This window comes from Peromyscus maniculatus, chromosome 2 (genome assembly GCF_049852395.1).
Source record: "Peromyscus maniculatus bairdii isolate BWxNUB_F1_BW_parent chromosome 2, HU_Pman_BW_mat_3.1, whole genome shotgun sequence".
NCBI lineage: Eukaryota > Metazoa > Chordata > Mammalia > Rodentia > Cricetidae > Peromyscus > Peromyscus maniculatus.
Genome location: NC_134853.1, coordinates 148,688,333 through 148,701,032, shown reverse-complemented (window position 1 = coordinate 148,701,032; position 12,700 = coordinate 148,688,333). Strand labels below are relative to the sequence as shown.

General features: G+C 56.3%; 1 protein-coding gene across 5 annotated transcripts; it reads left to right on the top strand.

Annotated features, from left to right (window-relative positions):
* Hcrtr1 (hypocretin receptor 1) lies at positions 1-10,767 on the top strand. Of its 5 annotated transcripts, none has more exons than XM_076565201.1 (9): positions 1-1,223; positions 2,570-2,674; positions 2,975-3,212; positions 3,383-3,561; positions 4,585-4,828; positions 5,113-5,228; positions 6,768-6,994; positions 8,036-8,157; positions 9,941-10,767. In XM_076565201.1, the coding sequence occupies exons 3-9, from the start codon at positions 3,014-3,016 to the stop codon at positions 10,123-10,125; spliced, it is 1,272 nt and encodes a 423-aa protein (XP_076421316.1). In that variant the 5' UTR covers positions 1-1,223; positions 2,570-2,674; positions 2,975-3,013; the 3' UTR covers positions 10,126-10,767. The 5 variants fall into 5 exon arrangements, with proteins under 5 accessions (XP_076421316.1, XP_042127888.2, XP_076421317.1 ...); XM_042271954.2 differs by having other exon boundaries at positions 1-1,294; XM_076565202.1 differs by lacking the exon at positions 1-1,223 and adding an exon at positions 1,306-1,691 and having other exon boundaries at positions 10,639-10,767.
* Positions 10,768-12,700: the final 1,933 nt, after the last annotated feature.

Below are 12,700 nucleotides of genomic sequence, written 5' to 3'. Positions count from 1 at the left end.
GGTGGCGCACGCCTTTAATCCCAGCACTTGGGAGGCAGAGCCAGGCGGATCTCTATGAGTTCAAGGCCAGCCTAGTCTACAGAGTGAGTTCCAGGACAGCCAGGGCTACACAGAGAAAACCGGTGTTGGAAAAAAAACAACAAAAACACAAAACAGAATCTTAGAGTTCAATGATCCACCATCTTGCATACAAATGCCACAGCTACCCAAGGACAAAGTTCTGCCTCAGGTCCAGACACTTCCATTCTTCAGGAGTAGAGGTCACCAGGCCCATAAGGGTGCTTCCCTGGCCCTCTGCTCCCAGACTCCCTGTCTGCATCTCTTGAGCCTTGGAAGAGAGTTCTGGCTGCAAAGGGGAGATGTGGTTACACTCCCGGGAGGGAGGGGATGTGAGAGAAAGGAGACTTCCTTATTTGGAAGGTCCTGTCCTGGGGCAGGAGGTGGGCAAGGTGACTATCTGAAAGCCCAGAAGGTCCCCCTCCACCTGCCTGAGATTCCCAGGAGACCTAACCTGCAATCATTTGCACTTGCTGTTGTCTTGCTTAAAGAGCTCTCCTCCCATACTCTACCTTAGCCTCCAGGCCACTTCATCATTCTTCAAGTTTCTGAGCAGGTGTTTCTGCTCTTGGAAGCCCCCGGGTGAGCTCTTCTGTACTGTTGTGATCTCAGCCCCTTGGGACCTCTCCCAGCTCTTCAGGCACCATGGGAAATGCCTTACTCCGGATGGCTAGATCCTCTGCGTGGCTGGGAGCCTTAGAGGTTGGGAGCGCTGGTAGATCTGAGTGGAACACAAGTTTGAAACCCAGCTCTCTCTCTGACCTTGGGCAAATCCCTGCACCGTGTACATCCAAGGTCTTATCTGTAAAATGGGGACAATAACAACTACCTCACCAGGCTGACGTGGGGATTAAATGAGATCGCGCAGCCTGTGGAAATGGCGGCCGTTATTATAGGTTCGTTGCTTGTCACAGAGCTTGATAAATATTTATTGAATTAATGAATACCTCCAGCTTCCCCTCTTCTGCCTCCACTGCACGTCCTTGCTTTAGGAAGGGGAAGTAGGTGCGAACAAGGATTTGGGGCAGAGAGACCCAGGAGAGATCCGGGCTTTCTGACGTCTCTGGACACTAGCTGCTCCAGTGCGTCCTGAGCTTGCCTGGAGGCGGCACCGGCATCCTTTCACCTCTGTGACAACCACTTGTGCTACCATCCTCACCGGCCAGGTGAGGCAGCGCGCAGAGGTGGGGTCCACCCCTGCACTGTGTCCCCCGACGCCGCCACACACACACCCTAGGTGCGTGCTGAATGCAGGGTGGAGGGAGTGTCGAAAGGGTGCGCACGGAATGAATGAGCCAGTGGACGCGTGAATGGAGGTGGATGGAAGCTTGACGTACAAAGCGGGGCTCGAGTTGGGCGACCAGGAGCGCAGACGGGCCGGGGCTCCCTCCCCTCCCTGCCCAGCCTCCCGCCCCGCTCCCCTCCCCACGGCGCGCAGCCCTCCCGAGCCCTCCCGAGCTACCACCGGCGCGGAGCCGGGGCCACGCAGCCACCGAGCAAGCGGACAGCTCAGCCTCGGGAAGGGGCTGCCCCGCCGCGTCCCCAGCCCTGGCCTTCCCCAGAGCCAAGGCAAGGTCCCGCGAGCAAGGTCCAGGTACCAGCAACCGATGATGCTCCGGGCCGGGAGCCAACAGGTGCGGGATATGGGGGGCCATCAGGACTGGCATAGGGGTTCCAGAGGGGCAGTGGCAGGTGACGGGGCGGGGGAGCCTGGAGTCTCTGGGGGTGACCTGAGTGCTGGAAGGCTGCGTCACCACCTACTCCTCTCACCTCCGGGCGTCTCCCTTGTAACCCTTTAGCGCTCTGGCTGGCCCTTCTGGGAATCCTCCCAGACCCCCTAAGGAGCAGGGAGGACCATCTGGGAAATCAGTAGGCCAGCGTCTCTGCCCCCTTCCAGGGGCTCTCCGGGGACCGTCCACCCTCCTACACCAGTCTAGGGTCGTCCCTACCCAGCTAGGGGAAGGAGGGGTCTGAGGGAGGGAGGAGGGAGCGGCCTGAGCGAGGCCGGATTTATGAATGGAGAGCGGCCTGCGCGCCGGCTCAGCGACCCCTGCCGGCCGTCGGGGAGCATCGCGGCCCCGGTGACTCCGGGAGACTTAGCAAGGGGGCCTGGAGAATTCCGTTTCTGGGCGGGGGACTATTTCCTTTCTCTCAGGGAGGTGGTCAGTCCCTTCCCACACTCTTCTTCTCGTGTGTGTGTGTGTGTGTGTGTGTGTGTGTGTGTGTGTGTGTGTGTGTGTGTGTGTGTGTACACGCGCGCGCGTGTGTACGCGCACTGAGGAGGCTCTGGCAGGTCTGGTGGGCGGAACCTGGATCTTGAGGATCTCCCTGAACCCTTTCCCCAAACCCTAATTAAGGCTTGAGAACTGATGCAAGAGAGAATAATTGCAATTGGGAATGGATTCCTTTCCTAAATCTGTGATGGCTGGAGGACACAGGCAGACCTGGATTGGCTTTGTGACCTTGAGCAAGGGTCCCAACCTTTCAGCTTCCCATGTCTTCATCCGTGCAGCGGGGCTCACTAATAATGATACCGGACACTGACTGGGAGGCCGGCTTCTGGGTGAGGTAGTCCCTAAGCTTTTGAGCTCAATACTCCTCATCGTGGCCCTGAGAGGTAGGTATCTTTATTACTCCGTTGGATGTGGAAACTGAGGCTGAATGGGGGAGATAAGATGCCTTTCTCCACCATTCCCAACTCACGACTAAGAATAGAGAGGAAAGGTAGGCAAAGTCCCTAATGTCCACGCCTTCCCTTCCTTCCTTCTTTTTTCCTGTTTTCCCTTTCTCCTTCCCTCCTAGTCTTCTCTCCTTCAGGAAGTTTGGCCTGGGACCCCAAAGAATTGGGTGTGAGATCAGGGCCCCCTAAAGGGAGTGAGTGGGCTGAGGGCTTGTGGGAGTTCCTCTTCCTCCACAGAGCCCAGGATGCTCCTCAGCTGAAGCGGCTCCCGAGCTCATGGAACCCTCGGCCACTCCTGGGGCCCAGCCCGGAGTCCCCACTGGCAGTGGGGAGTCCTTTCCCCTTCCTCCAGACTATGAAGATGAGTTCCTCCGCTACCTGTGGCGCGATTATCTCTACCCGAAGCAGTACGAGTGGGTTCTCATCGTGGCCTACGTGGCCGTGTTCCTCATAGCCTTGGTGGGCAACACGCTGGGTAGGTGTCTGTCTTCTGAGGGTTAGAGGGAGACCGCGCGTGGTGGTGGGGGCTTGCCTTCATCGCCCTTCCTGTTGGTGAGGTGGGGGATGGGGACTCAGTATCCCAGCGGAGCCTGAATGGGCATGGCTGCTGCTGCCTTAACCTCCCCCTGCTGCTGCTCTCTACAGTCTGCCTGGCTGTGTGGAGGAACCACCACATGAGGACAGTCACCAACTACTTCATTGTCAACCTGTCCCTGGCAGATGTGCTGGTGACTGCCATCTGCCTGCCTGCCAGCCTGTTAGTGGACATCACTGAATCGTGGCTCTTCGGCCATGCCTTGTGCAAGGTCATCCCTTACCTACAGGTTAGCTCTCCCACACCCCTCCGGGGCCTCTAACACACCCGACTATCACCTTGATGGGTATCGGTGACCCTAAGTATCACCTTTCAGGTAAGTCACAGCGGCTTAGGACTCTTGCAGGGTCACCCAGACCACCAGACTGGACACTCAGGAACACAGACACAGCCTCAAAGACTCACATGGGAACCCCTCCCGGTGACAGGTGCAGACTTGGCCATGTGTGCACACACAGTTACCTCCAAGTACATGGGCACATAGAGAGAGGACATAGGAGCCCAGTCCACGGTGACAGTCCCAAATGCTCACAGGGGCTGGTCCTTGAACCCAGTGGGGACCAACTGAGAGAGCCAAAGGGAACGGTCTCTCCTCTCCTCTCTAGTCTCCTTCCCCAATACTGGACACCAGGATGCCAGTGGGATCAGCAGACTGGAGTGAGGCCTGGCCAGAAGCCACTGTGGCCTCTCAGTAGTCCCCCAGTCCTCTTCCTGCACCCCGGGAAACTGGGACACCCTGGAGGCAATGCCTGCCTATGCTACCTGCCACCTCATCTATGTCTCTCAGAACAAGAACTTTCCCAACTTCCTAGGGAAGGGACGACCTCCAAGGTGACAGAGATGCTGCCTGGATTTCTCACTGTTTTGAGGCTTTCTGTTCAACCGACCCAGTCTGTTGAGCTTAAGTGTGAGGGCATCACGTGTCTCATTTCCTCTTCTGTAACACTGTACCCACCTCATGGGGTTGTAAGGACAGGGAGAGGAGTGCCCGCCACACAGAGTGCCATTGTTCACAGTAGAGTAGTAGTCAGGTCCCCAACTGGACATTCTCCACACATGATTTCATTTATTCTTACCAGAATTCCACCAGATAGATGCTATATTCCCATTCTGCAGATAAGGCTCAGAGAGGGTATGACTTGCCCGGATTCACACAGTCCGAAGTTGTTGGAGTCAGAATTTGCTGCACTGGTAGCTCTGGGCTGTGAAGGGCTCCCCCCCACACCTCTGACACTGCATCCCCATGGGGCAGGCCGTGTCTGTGTCCGTGGCAGTGCTGACCCTCAGCTTCATCGCCCTGGACCGCTGGTATGCCATCTGCCACCCGCTGTTGTTCAAGAGCACAGCTCGCCGGGCCCGTGGCTCCATTCTGGGCATCTGGGCTGTGTCGCTGGCTGTCATGGTGCCCCAGGCTGCTGTCATGGAGTGCAGCAGTGTGCTGCCCGAGCTAGCCAATCGCACCCGGCTCTTCTCTGTCTGTGATGAACACTGGGCAGGTAATGGCGGGCACCTCGGGGGGTGCATACCCCTACGACAGGGCACTCTCCGGGTGGGTATCCCCAGGATAGGTATCGCTTCTGGTGTGAGCATCTGCTAGAGGGCCCTCCGGGATGATACTACTAGACTGGGCAATTCTAGGCTCTCTCCCTGTCATGGTGCCTATGTGAGACTCAGTTGTCCCCAGGTCTTGCTATGGTCCTTGTTGGGACAGGGTGGCATTGCTGAGGCAGACTGCGGCTCCCAGGATAAACCTGACCCTTGCATCTCATGACCCCTACAGACGAGCTCTACCCCAAGATCTACCACAGCTGCTTCTTCATTGTTACCTACCTGGCCCCGCTGGGTCTCATGGCCATGGCTTACTTCCAGATCTTCCGTAAGCTCTGGGGCCGCCAGGTGAGGCTAACTCTGGGGTCGCTGTCCGGGCTACAAAGGGTGCAGCTGTTGTTCTAAGATGGACCCTGACATTAGAACGTGTTATCCATACTGTGACTAGAGAGGCCAGGTCCAGGGACGTGGGGAGCCAAAGGCCCCAAAGTGACTTGCAGCCTCATTTAATTAGTTAACTTTTGGTACTGGGGATGGGGGCCTCGCCTATGCTAGACAAGGGTTCTACCACTGAAGACCATCTCCAGACCTTTTCTCCCCGACCCCTGTGCCCTCCTTCCTTTTTTAAATGTTGAGACAGGGTCTTGCTAAGTTGACCTGACTAGGCTGAACTTGCAATTCTCCTGTCTCAGCCTCCTGAGCAGCCATTACTATAGAGTCAGCTTTAACCACCATATCCACCCCCAAATATGTGAGAAAACACCCAGAGAAGCAGGCCATGTCCCCCAAAGCACTCAGCTAGTGAGTAGAAAGCGGGAGTCGGAACCCAAATCTGAGGCTTCAGTGCTCAGCTTAGCAGCAGAACGTTAACCATTGCCTCTCCGAATTGCTTGCCCAGCTGGGCTTCACATCCAGTGTCTGACAGCTAGCTAAGGAAGAGGCGCTCTTGCCAACTTCAGAGTGTGAGGGGTGACTGGCAGCCAAGGCCAGCGAGGCCGGCTGGTTCAGGTGTGACTTTCCCCTCATTACATCGACCCACAGTGGGTTTCCTGGGGTGGTGTTCATGGGAAGATGGGTGCTAAGAGCCATCGGCACTAGTGGCAGTAGGTCCTGGGTCAGTATCTAGGCAGTGACAGGACGTGGGCCACAAGGCTGACTGGTCTTGGCGACACCAACATTCTGGGATGTCATGTACATTCTACACAGCACTAACCCACACCTAGACCATGCGGGGCAATGGGTTGAGTTAAACCCAGGACCTGCCTTGCAGGAACATTGTTAGAGCCTTTCCTGACTGGTCTGTGTTACAAAGGTTTGGAGAGGTCACACAGCTCATGAATGTGTGAGCTCTAAACTCTATAGTTTCTTGCATTCTGGCTCCATGCCTCTTGGTTGTGGGGTGATTGCGATGTTCAGTGGTGGGAGGGGCTTTCAGGATGTGCTTGCTCCAGGGGTCCAGAACTACTCAGGCTTCCGGGCATCCACCTAGGTGGAGAGCTATGCCCTGGCTCCCAGGCCTCCCCACAGTGTGACATGGAGATCTCTTCAGGACTCAGCTGCACCCATCCCCAAAGATGGAGCTGCAGATCTAAGGAGGATGGGAGAGCAGTTAGGAAGGTGTCCAGACCCCACAGTGGGGCAGTTTCCTTGTATGTCCCTACCTTGCCCACCAGGCCCAGAGTGTCCCCAGCCAAAGGGAACGACTATCTCTCAAGGAGTAACATCCCTTGCTGTCCTGTGCGTGGTGTGTGTCTGTGTGTGTGTCTGTGTGTATGTCTGTGTCTGTCTGTCTGTGTCTGTCTATCTGTCTGTGTGTGTGTGTCTGCGTCTGTCTGTCTGTGTGTCTGTGTCTGTCTGTCTATCTGTGTGTCTGTCTGTGTGAGACAGATCCCTGGTACCACATCAGCCCTGGTGCGGAACTGGAAGCGGCCCTCAGAGCAACTGGAGGATCAGCGCCAGGGCCTGTGTGCAGAGCCCCAGCCCCGCGCCCGAGCCTTCCTGGCCGAGGTGAAGCAGATTCGAGCTCGGAGGAAGACGGCCAAGATGCTAATGGTGGTCCTGCTGGTTTTTGCGCTCTGTTATCTGCCCATCAGTGTCCTCAATGTCCTTAAGAGGTGAGGGCACAAGGGGAGCATGTGGGGAGGGGAGGGGCTTTGGGGTCTGAGGAGGAGTACCGTTCACTCCACCCCTCTCCACCCCGGGGCAGGGGTTGCTCTGCTGTTCCCGGCTCCTCTAGTGTTACATGGGGATATCAGGCCTGCCTCCAAGGGCAATTAGGGAAACCCTGCTCCCCCATGCACTTGGCTCTCAAGTTCTGTGGTGACAGGCTACAAATGACAAGACAAAATCCCTGTCTTCATAGAGGCTGCACTCCAGTGAGAGAGGAGGAAAAATCAGAGTGCCTCAGGCAGGGAGTGAGGGCTTTGAAGAAAAACGAAATACCGGAAGAGGACAGAGAGTGATGGAGGGAGGCGGCAGGGGGTGGGGTCTCAGATACACTGTTGTTATTTAAGGCTTCTCCGCGAAGGAAGCTGGGAGATGTGCTCTGTAATCTCAGCACTCAGCAGGCCAAGGCAAGAGGATCATGAGTTCAAAGCCAGCCTAGGTTACACAGTGAGACCTTCTCTCAAAACACTCTGAGGCTGGGACCCCCGAGAAGAGACTTGGCAGACATGAAGGAGCAAGCATCACGGGATGGGAGGACAGCAGTTTAGGCAGATGAGGGGTCATGGGTCATCAGTGGAAGGCCATGGAGCAGTGGACAGCAGCCAGTCTGGGTTTGGTCATGTCCTGATCATGTGTGTGGTCTTGGGCATGTACTTCTCTCTAAGCCTGTTTCTTTAGCTGAAAAAAAAAAAAAAGGATGCTGTCCAGGATGTCTTGCTTCTGTTGGGGTGGCTGAGAAGGTAGATGGGGTGACTCCAAGTGATCAGGAAGCTGGAGACTGAGCAGATCCTATTGGTCCCTGACCCAAGGCCCATTCTGGTAAAAATCCATGCTTAGGTACCCAAAATCACGGTCAAGACCTCAAACCAAGTGACCCAAATGGACAGTAGTGAGCAGTGAGGACCCCTACACTTCCTAGCTAGAGTTCTGTGGGCACCCTTCCCCCGCCCATCTGCTCTGCTCCTCACCATCCTCCCCATTGGCGCTAGAGTGTTCGGGATGTTCCGCCAAGCCAGTGACCGGGAAGCCATCTACGCCTGCTTTACTTTCTCTCATTGGCTGGTCTACGCCAACAGTGCCGCCAACCCCATCATCTACAACTTCCTCAGTGGTAAGTGGACCGTGCATGCAGTGACTCAGGGTGGCCATGGTCCCTGGGTCCATCTCAGGCTAGTAAAAGAGGATGTACCTGTTCTCTGGCTCTCTCTGGAAACCCTCCACTCATAGGGGAGACTCGAATACCCTGCCCTTACCAGGAGTCCTGATCTGAGCTATGGCCAGTAAATAGTACCCAGAATGGAGTCTGACCAACCTGCAGACCAGTGCCTAAGAGGAAGGACAGGGCCTAGACCTCCATCCCCCATCTAGGGAGCATGCACAGCAAGACTTCCTACTAGTTCCTCTCTGGCTGGTGCAGACAGCAATCTGTGTTTCTAGAGGGAGCCAGGCCTGAGAAGAGGACCCTGGAGGCCCTGCCCGAGGGAGATTGTGTAATCTAGCTGAGGGACGAGGGACAGTCACCAGCAGAGAGACAGCCAGACACAGGCTAGAGTGGCCAGAGACTTGGCTACCCCTGGATCCATGGGCCTCAAAGCAAATCTCCACCCTGTCTTCCAGGAGTCTAGGCCCCCGACCCGATCCCCACCCACGTCCTCTACTCCCAGTCTCCTTTAAAAGTGGTTAAGATGTTTGAGAAGGGGTCAGAGGTCCCTAGTGTAACCCTCACTGTGACTCAAGAGTTACTCAACCAAGGCTGCCTGGCTGCTTCCCAGCTCAGAGGACAGGACAGGAGAGTGGACCCTGTAGAGGAAAGAGCAGGCAGCCACCCTGACACACATGACCTGCGGGGCCTGTGTTTGCCGAGTGTCTACTGTGTGCCCTGCCCTGAGCTGGACACTAGAGAACGACAGCTCGGCGACATGACTGGGAGGGTTTGGTTTCGAGAAAACCTCGGCCCCCGCCTCCCCACTCCCCCCCCCCCCCGCCCCCGTGTATACACGTGAGCGGAACACAGTGCTGTGCAGTTGTGTATACACATGAGCGGAACACAGTGCTGTGCAGTTGTGTATACTCGTGAGCTGAACACAGTGCTGTGCAGTTGTGTATACACGTGAGCGGAACACAGTGCTGTGCAGTCGTGTATACTCGTGAGCTGAACACAGTACTGCACAGTCCGTGTATACACGTGAGCGGAACACAGTGCTGTGCAGTTGTGTATACTCGTGAGCGGAACACAGTGCTGTGCAGTCCATGTATACACATGAGCGGAACACAATGCTGTGCAGTCCGTGTATACATGTGAGCGGAATACAGTGCTCTTCTCCCACTCTGCCCTCCCTTTAAGAGATGGGCTTGGGGTTAGATCCCTGGGTTCATTTTCCAGCTGGCTGGCCTTGGGCAAACTATATATCCACTTCTGCACCTCTTCTCTGTGATGTGGACACCGCCTTGCAGGGTGGTGGGCAGGCTCTGGGGGATGAAGTCTGAGGTACTGGCACAGCCCTGGGGCAGTGTGACTGACTACCACCCGAACAGGATGCTGCTCGGTTCAATACCACTGGACAGAGCTGGGGGAGGCTAGCCACAGTGTGAGCCCTGCGCTCCCTCCTCACACACGGCACAGAGAACAGAGGTGACCTGAGGCCCCTGAGCCAGACACCACGTCTTGAAGCCAGGCTCCCAGCCAGAGTGCAGTCAAGGAATCAAGACAATTGCATTTTGCTCCAGGAACCCGCTGGGGCCTTCTCATCCTCTCTGGCTGGCAGGGCTGAGGTGGCCTTGGGCTCTCCGTGCCAGCCCTGCCCCTCCCTCTCTGCCCCACCACACAGCTTTGACAGGAGCTGTGCGGGTGTCCCTGGAGCTCAAACCCCTTCCTGCTGCATTGGTCCCCTCAGGGCTGTGTCTTTTGTCTCCCAACCAAGGCAAATTTCGGGAGCAGTTTAAGGCCGCCTTCTCCTGCTGCCTGCCTGGTCTGGGTCCCCACTCCTCTGCCAGACACAAGTCCTTGCAGAGCCGGTGTTCTGTCTCCAGAGTCTCTGAGCACGTCGTGCTGACCAGCGTCACCACAGTGCTGTCCTAAGTGGGGCCTGGCCCAGGCTCTGGGAGCCACAGCCTGATCCTTCGCTCGCTCGGGATCCGCCCCGGCACTCGTGAAGACTGCTGCTGTTCAATGAGGGGCTGACTCCAGTCCTGGCTTGCCGCCTGGGTGACCCAGCCAGCGTCATTCCCCCTCTGAGGCTGTGCCCCCTAGAAGGGTTGATAGGAAGCTTAAGCACCCTAAGAAAGCAGAGAACGTTGTAAACCATCTCGTGCTGGTGACACTGTTTCTGTCGTCCCCGCCTGCTGTGGCTGTACCCTGCAGCGCCACCCCACCCTTTCAGAGCTTGGCTTTCCTCCCAAAGACCTGTCTCCCACTCAATTATAGGCCTTCCCTGGCTGGACTCTGCTCCAAAGGTCCCCATAGGCATAGTCGCCTGGCCTGGAGGCCACCCGAAGCCCTGGCTGCACACGGCCAGCTGCTCTGATGTCCCCGTGAACTAATTTGGGTCCAGCCTTTCTCAGTGGACTCTGAAGCACGCCCCCCCACCTCCAGGTGTGGACTGCACGCACCACAGGCTCGCGATCTCGTTGGCATTGCGGAGTACTTAAACACTCTCCATGTGGCCGTTCAGCATGGAGGCCAGCAGCCCGAAGCAACTGTAATTAAAAGCCTGGCACAGAATGTTCCCTTTCCTTGTCATTACACAAAATTTGTGCAGCTCAGGTTAGTAGAGGGAGGTGGGGCGGCTGGGGGATGGCAAGAGGAGAAGGCTCTGGAATGCTCTTATCTGCGCAACCCCGCCCCCACCCCAGATGAACTGACTGCTGGCCACACGGCCTAGGCAGTGCCCAGCCTCTGGTGCCCAGGATATGGATCTCTGACACACTTTCTGTTCCCTGCCCGAGGACCTCTGGCCTGGAAGGAGGCAGGTGGGCAGCCAGTGGGGTTGAGAGATTTACTGTTCCTAACCTTCTTGGAAATCAGGGCTTCGCTGGTTTTCTATGAACACACAGAATACAAAGAGAAAGCCACAGATTTGGCTAGCCATGCTCCGGCTGCAGCCGAGCTGATTACAGGGCTGCTGAAAAGGCGCCCACACCTGTCGCCGGAGCAGACGGAAAGCACATGCTGGAGTTCCACGCTACTACAAGGAGCAGGGGACATCTGGCTGAGGCCACTGAGGGTGAGCACACCAGCAGATGTTTCCAGATCCACAGGCTTCCTTGACTTCTCTGGTCAGGAAGTGGGGCCCGGCCAGGGAGAGCCTAGACATCATGGCTCCTTGGTAGGCATGCCGTTTTGTCCAGGGGGCGCTCATCTGCTCTACAGACTCATCAGTGCAGCGGCCATAGCTGGCCAGCAGAGTGGGCAGTCCTAAGCACTCTGTGCCCCCATTGCCCCGAAATCCAAATCAAGGGTGGAGGTAGGTCTGGAGGTGCAGTGTGCTTGGGATAAGGCATGAGGGCTGGATCCTCCGGGTCTTAAGCTCTCAGGCCCTCCCCCCACCCCCCAGTATAAGGTAGATTGTGGTTGGCGCCATTGTAAAGATGCGTTTAGGGGCTAGACGTGTGGCTGGGTGGTAGGGTGCTTGTATAACATTGTGAGGCCCTGGGTTCCATCCCCAGCACCACCTAAAAAAACAAAGATGCCTTCCAATGGACACATGGCTCAGCAGGAGCAGACGACAGCAACTTCCTGTAGGGGCACACAGCTACCTTACTCTGCTGGCGGAAGCCAGCCAGCATGGGGGTGGGGTGGGGGTCTCAGACTTCTGCCTGGGAAGCTCTGATGCACTCAAGTGCACTCTGAGGAAGTTGCCAAGATGCCAAGGGGAGTAATGCTCAGTGAGGGGCATCTGACAAGCCCAGGGCTACCTGGTCTATGAGGTAAGTTGGGCTGGGGGTGGGCTGGGGGAGATGCAGTGGTAGGCTCAACTGTCTCCACAAGAATGGCATGCAGGAAGGAGGGGGCTGTGCTCTGTGGGCCCAAGAGAGAAAACTAGGGCCAGTGGATGGTGTTTCCAAAGGGGTAGGTTAGAACAGGAAGACACTGCTACCAGTCAAAAGATAAAACAAGCAACCTGGAAAGTCTCCGTTCCCCTTTTTAGTTACTGGAGGTTGGCAAATAGAGGCTGGAGTCTTGGGGTTCCCTAAGGACTCCAGAGTTGGATGGTACTAGCCTTTAGGATCTGGACTCTTGATTCTAGGCCTGCAGAGCCACGGCAGCCCACAGGAGCTGAATTGGCTGAGCGTGACAGGCCCGCTGGCCTCTGTGACCTGGAAAATGGCACAGCCACCCTCCACCCCCACCCTGCAGGGAGGACAGCCCTGCTGAAGGTCTCTGAGTCTCAGAGCTCTTATCTCCATCTTCCAAAGCCAGAGGATAATCACACCATTATCTGTGATAAGGCCCCCTAGCAAACCAGAATGTCTGGTGTCTTCAGCTTTTGATTGAAATTCTGTCAGCTCATTACAGGCACAGTGCAGACTGGGTATCACGCTGATCTAGAAATGCAACCGGCAGGTACTGGTGTCTGTGCTTAATAAAAGTGTGTGTAGGGGGAGTTATGACTTCATAAATGGAGTTTGTCTGAGAGATAAAACTCAGGCCTAAG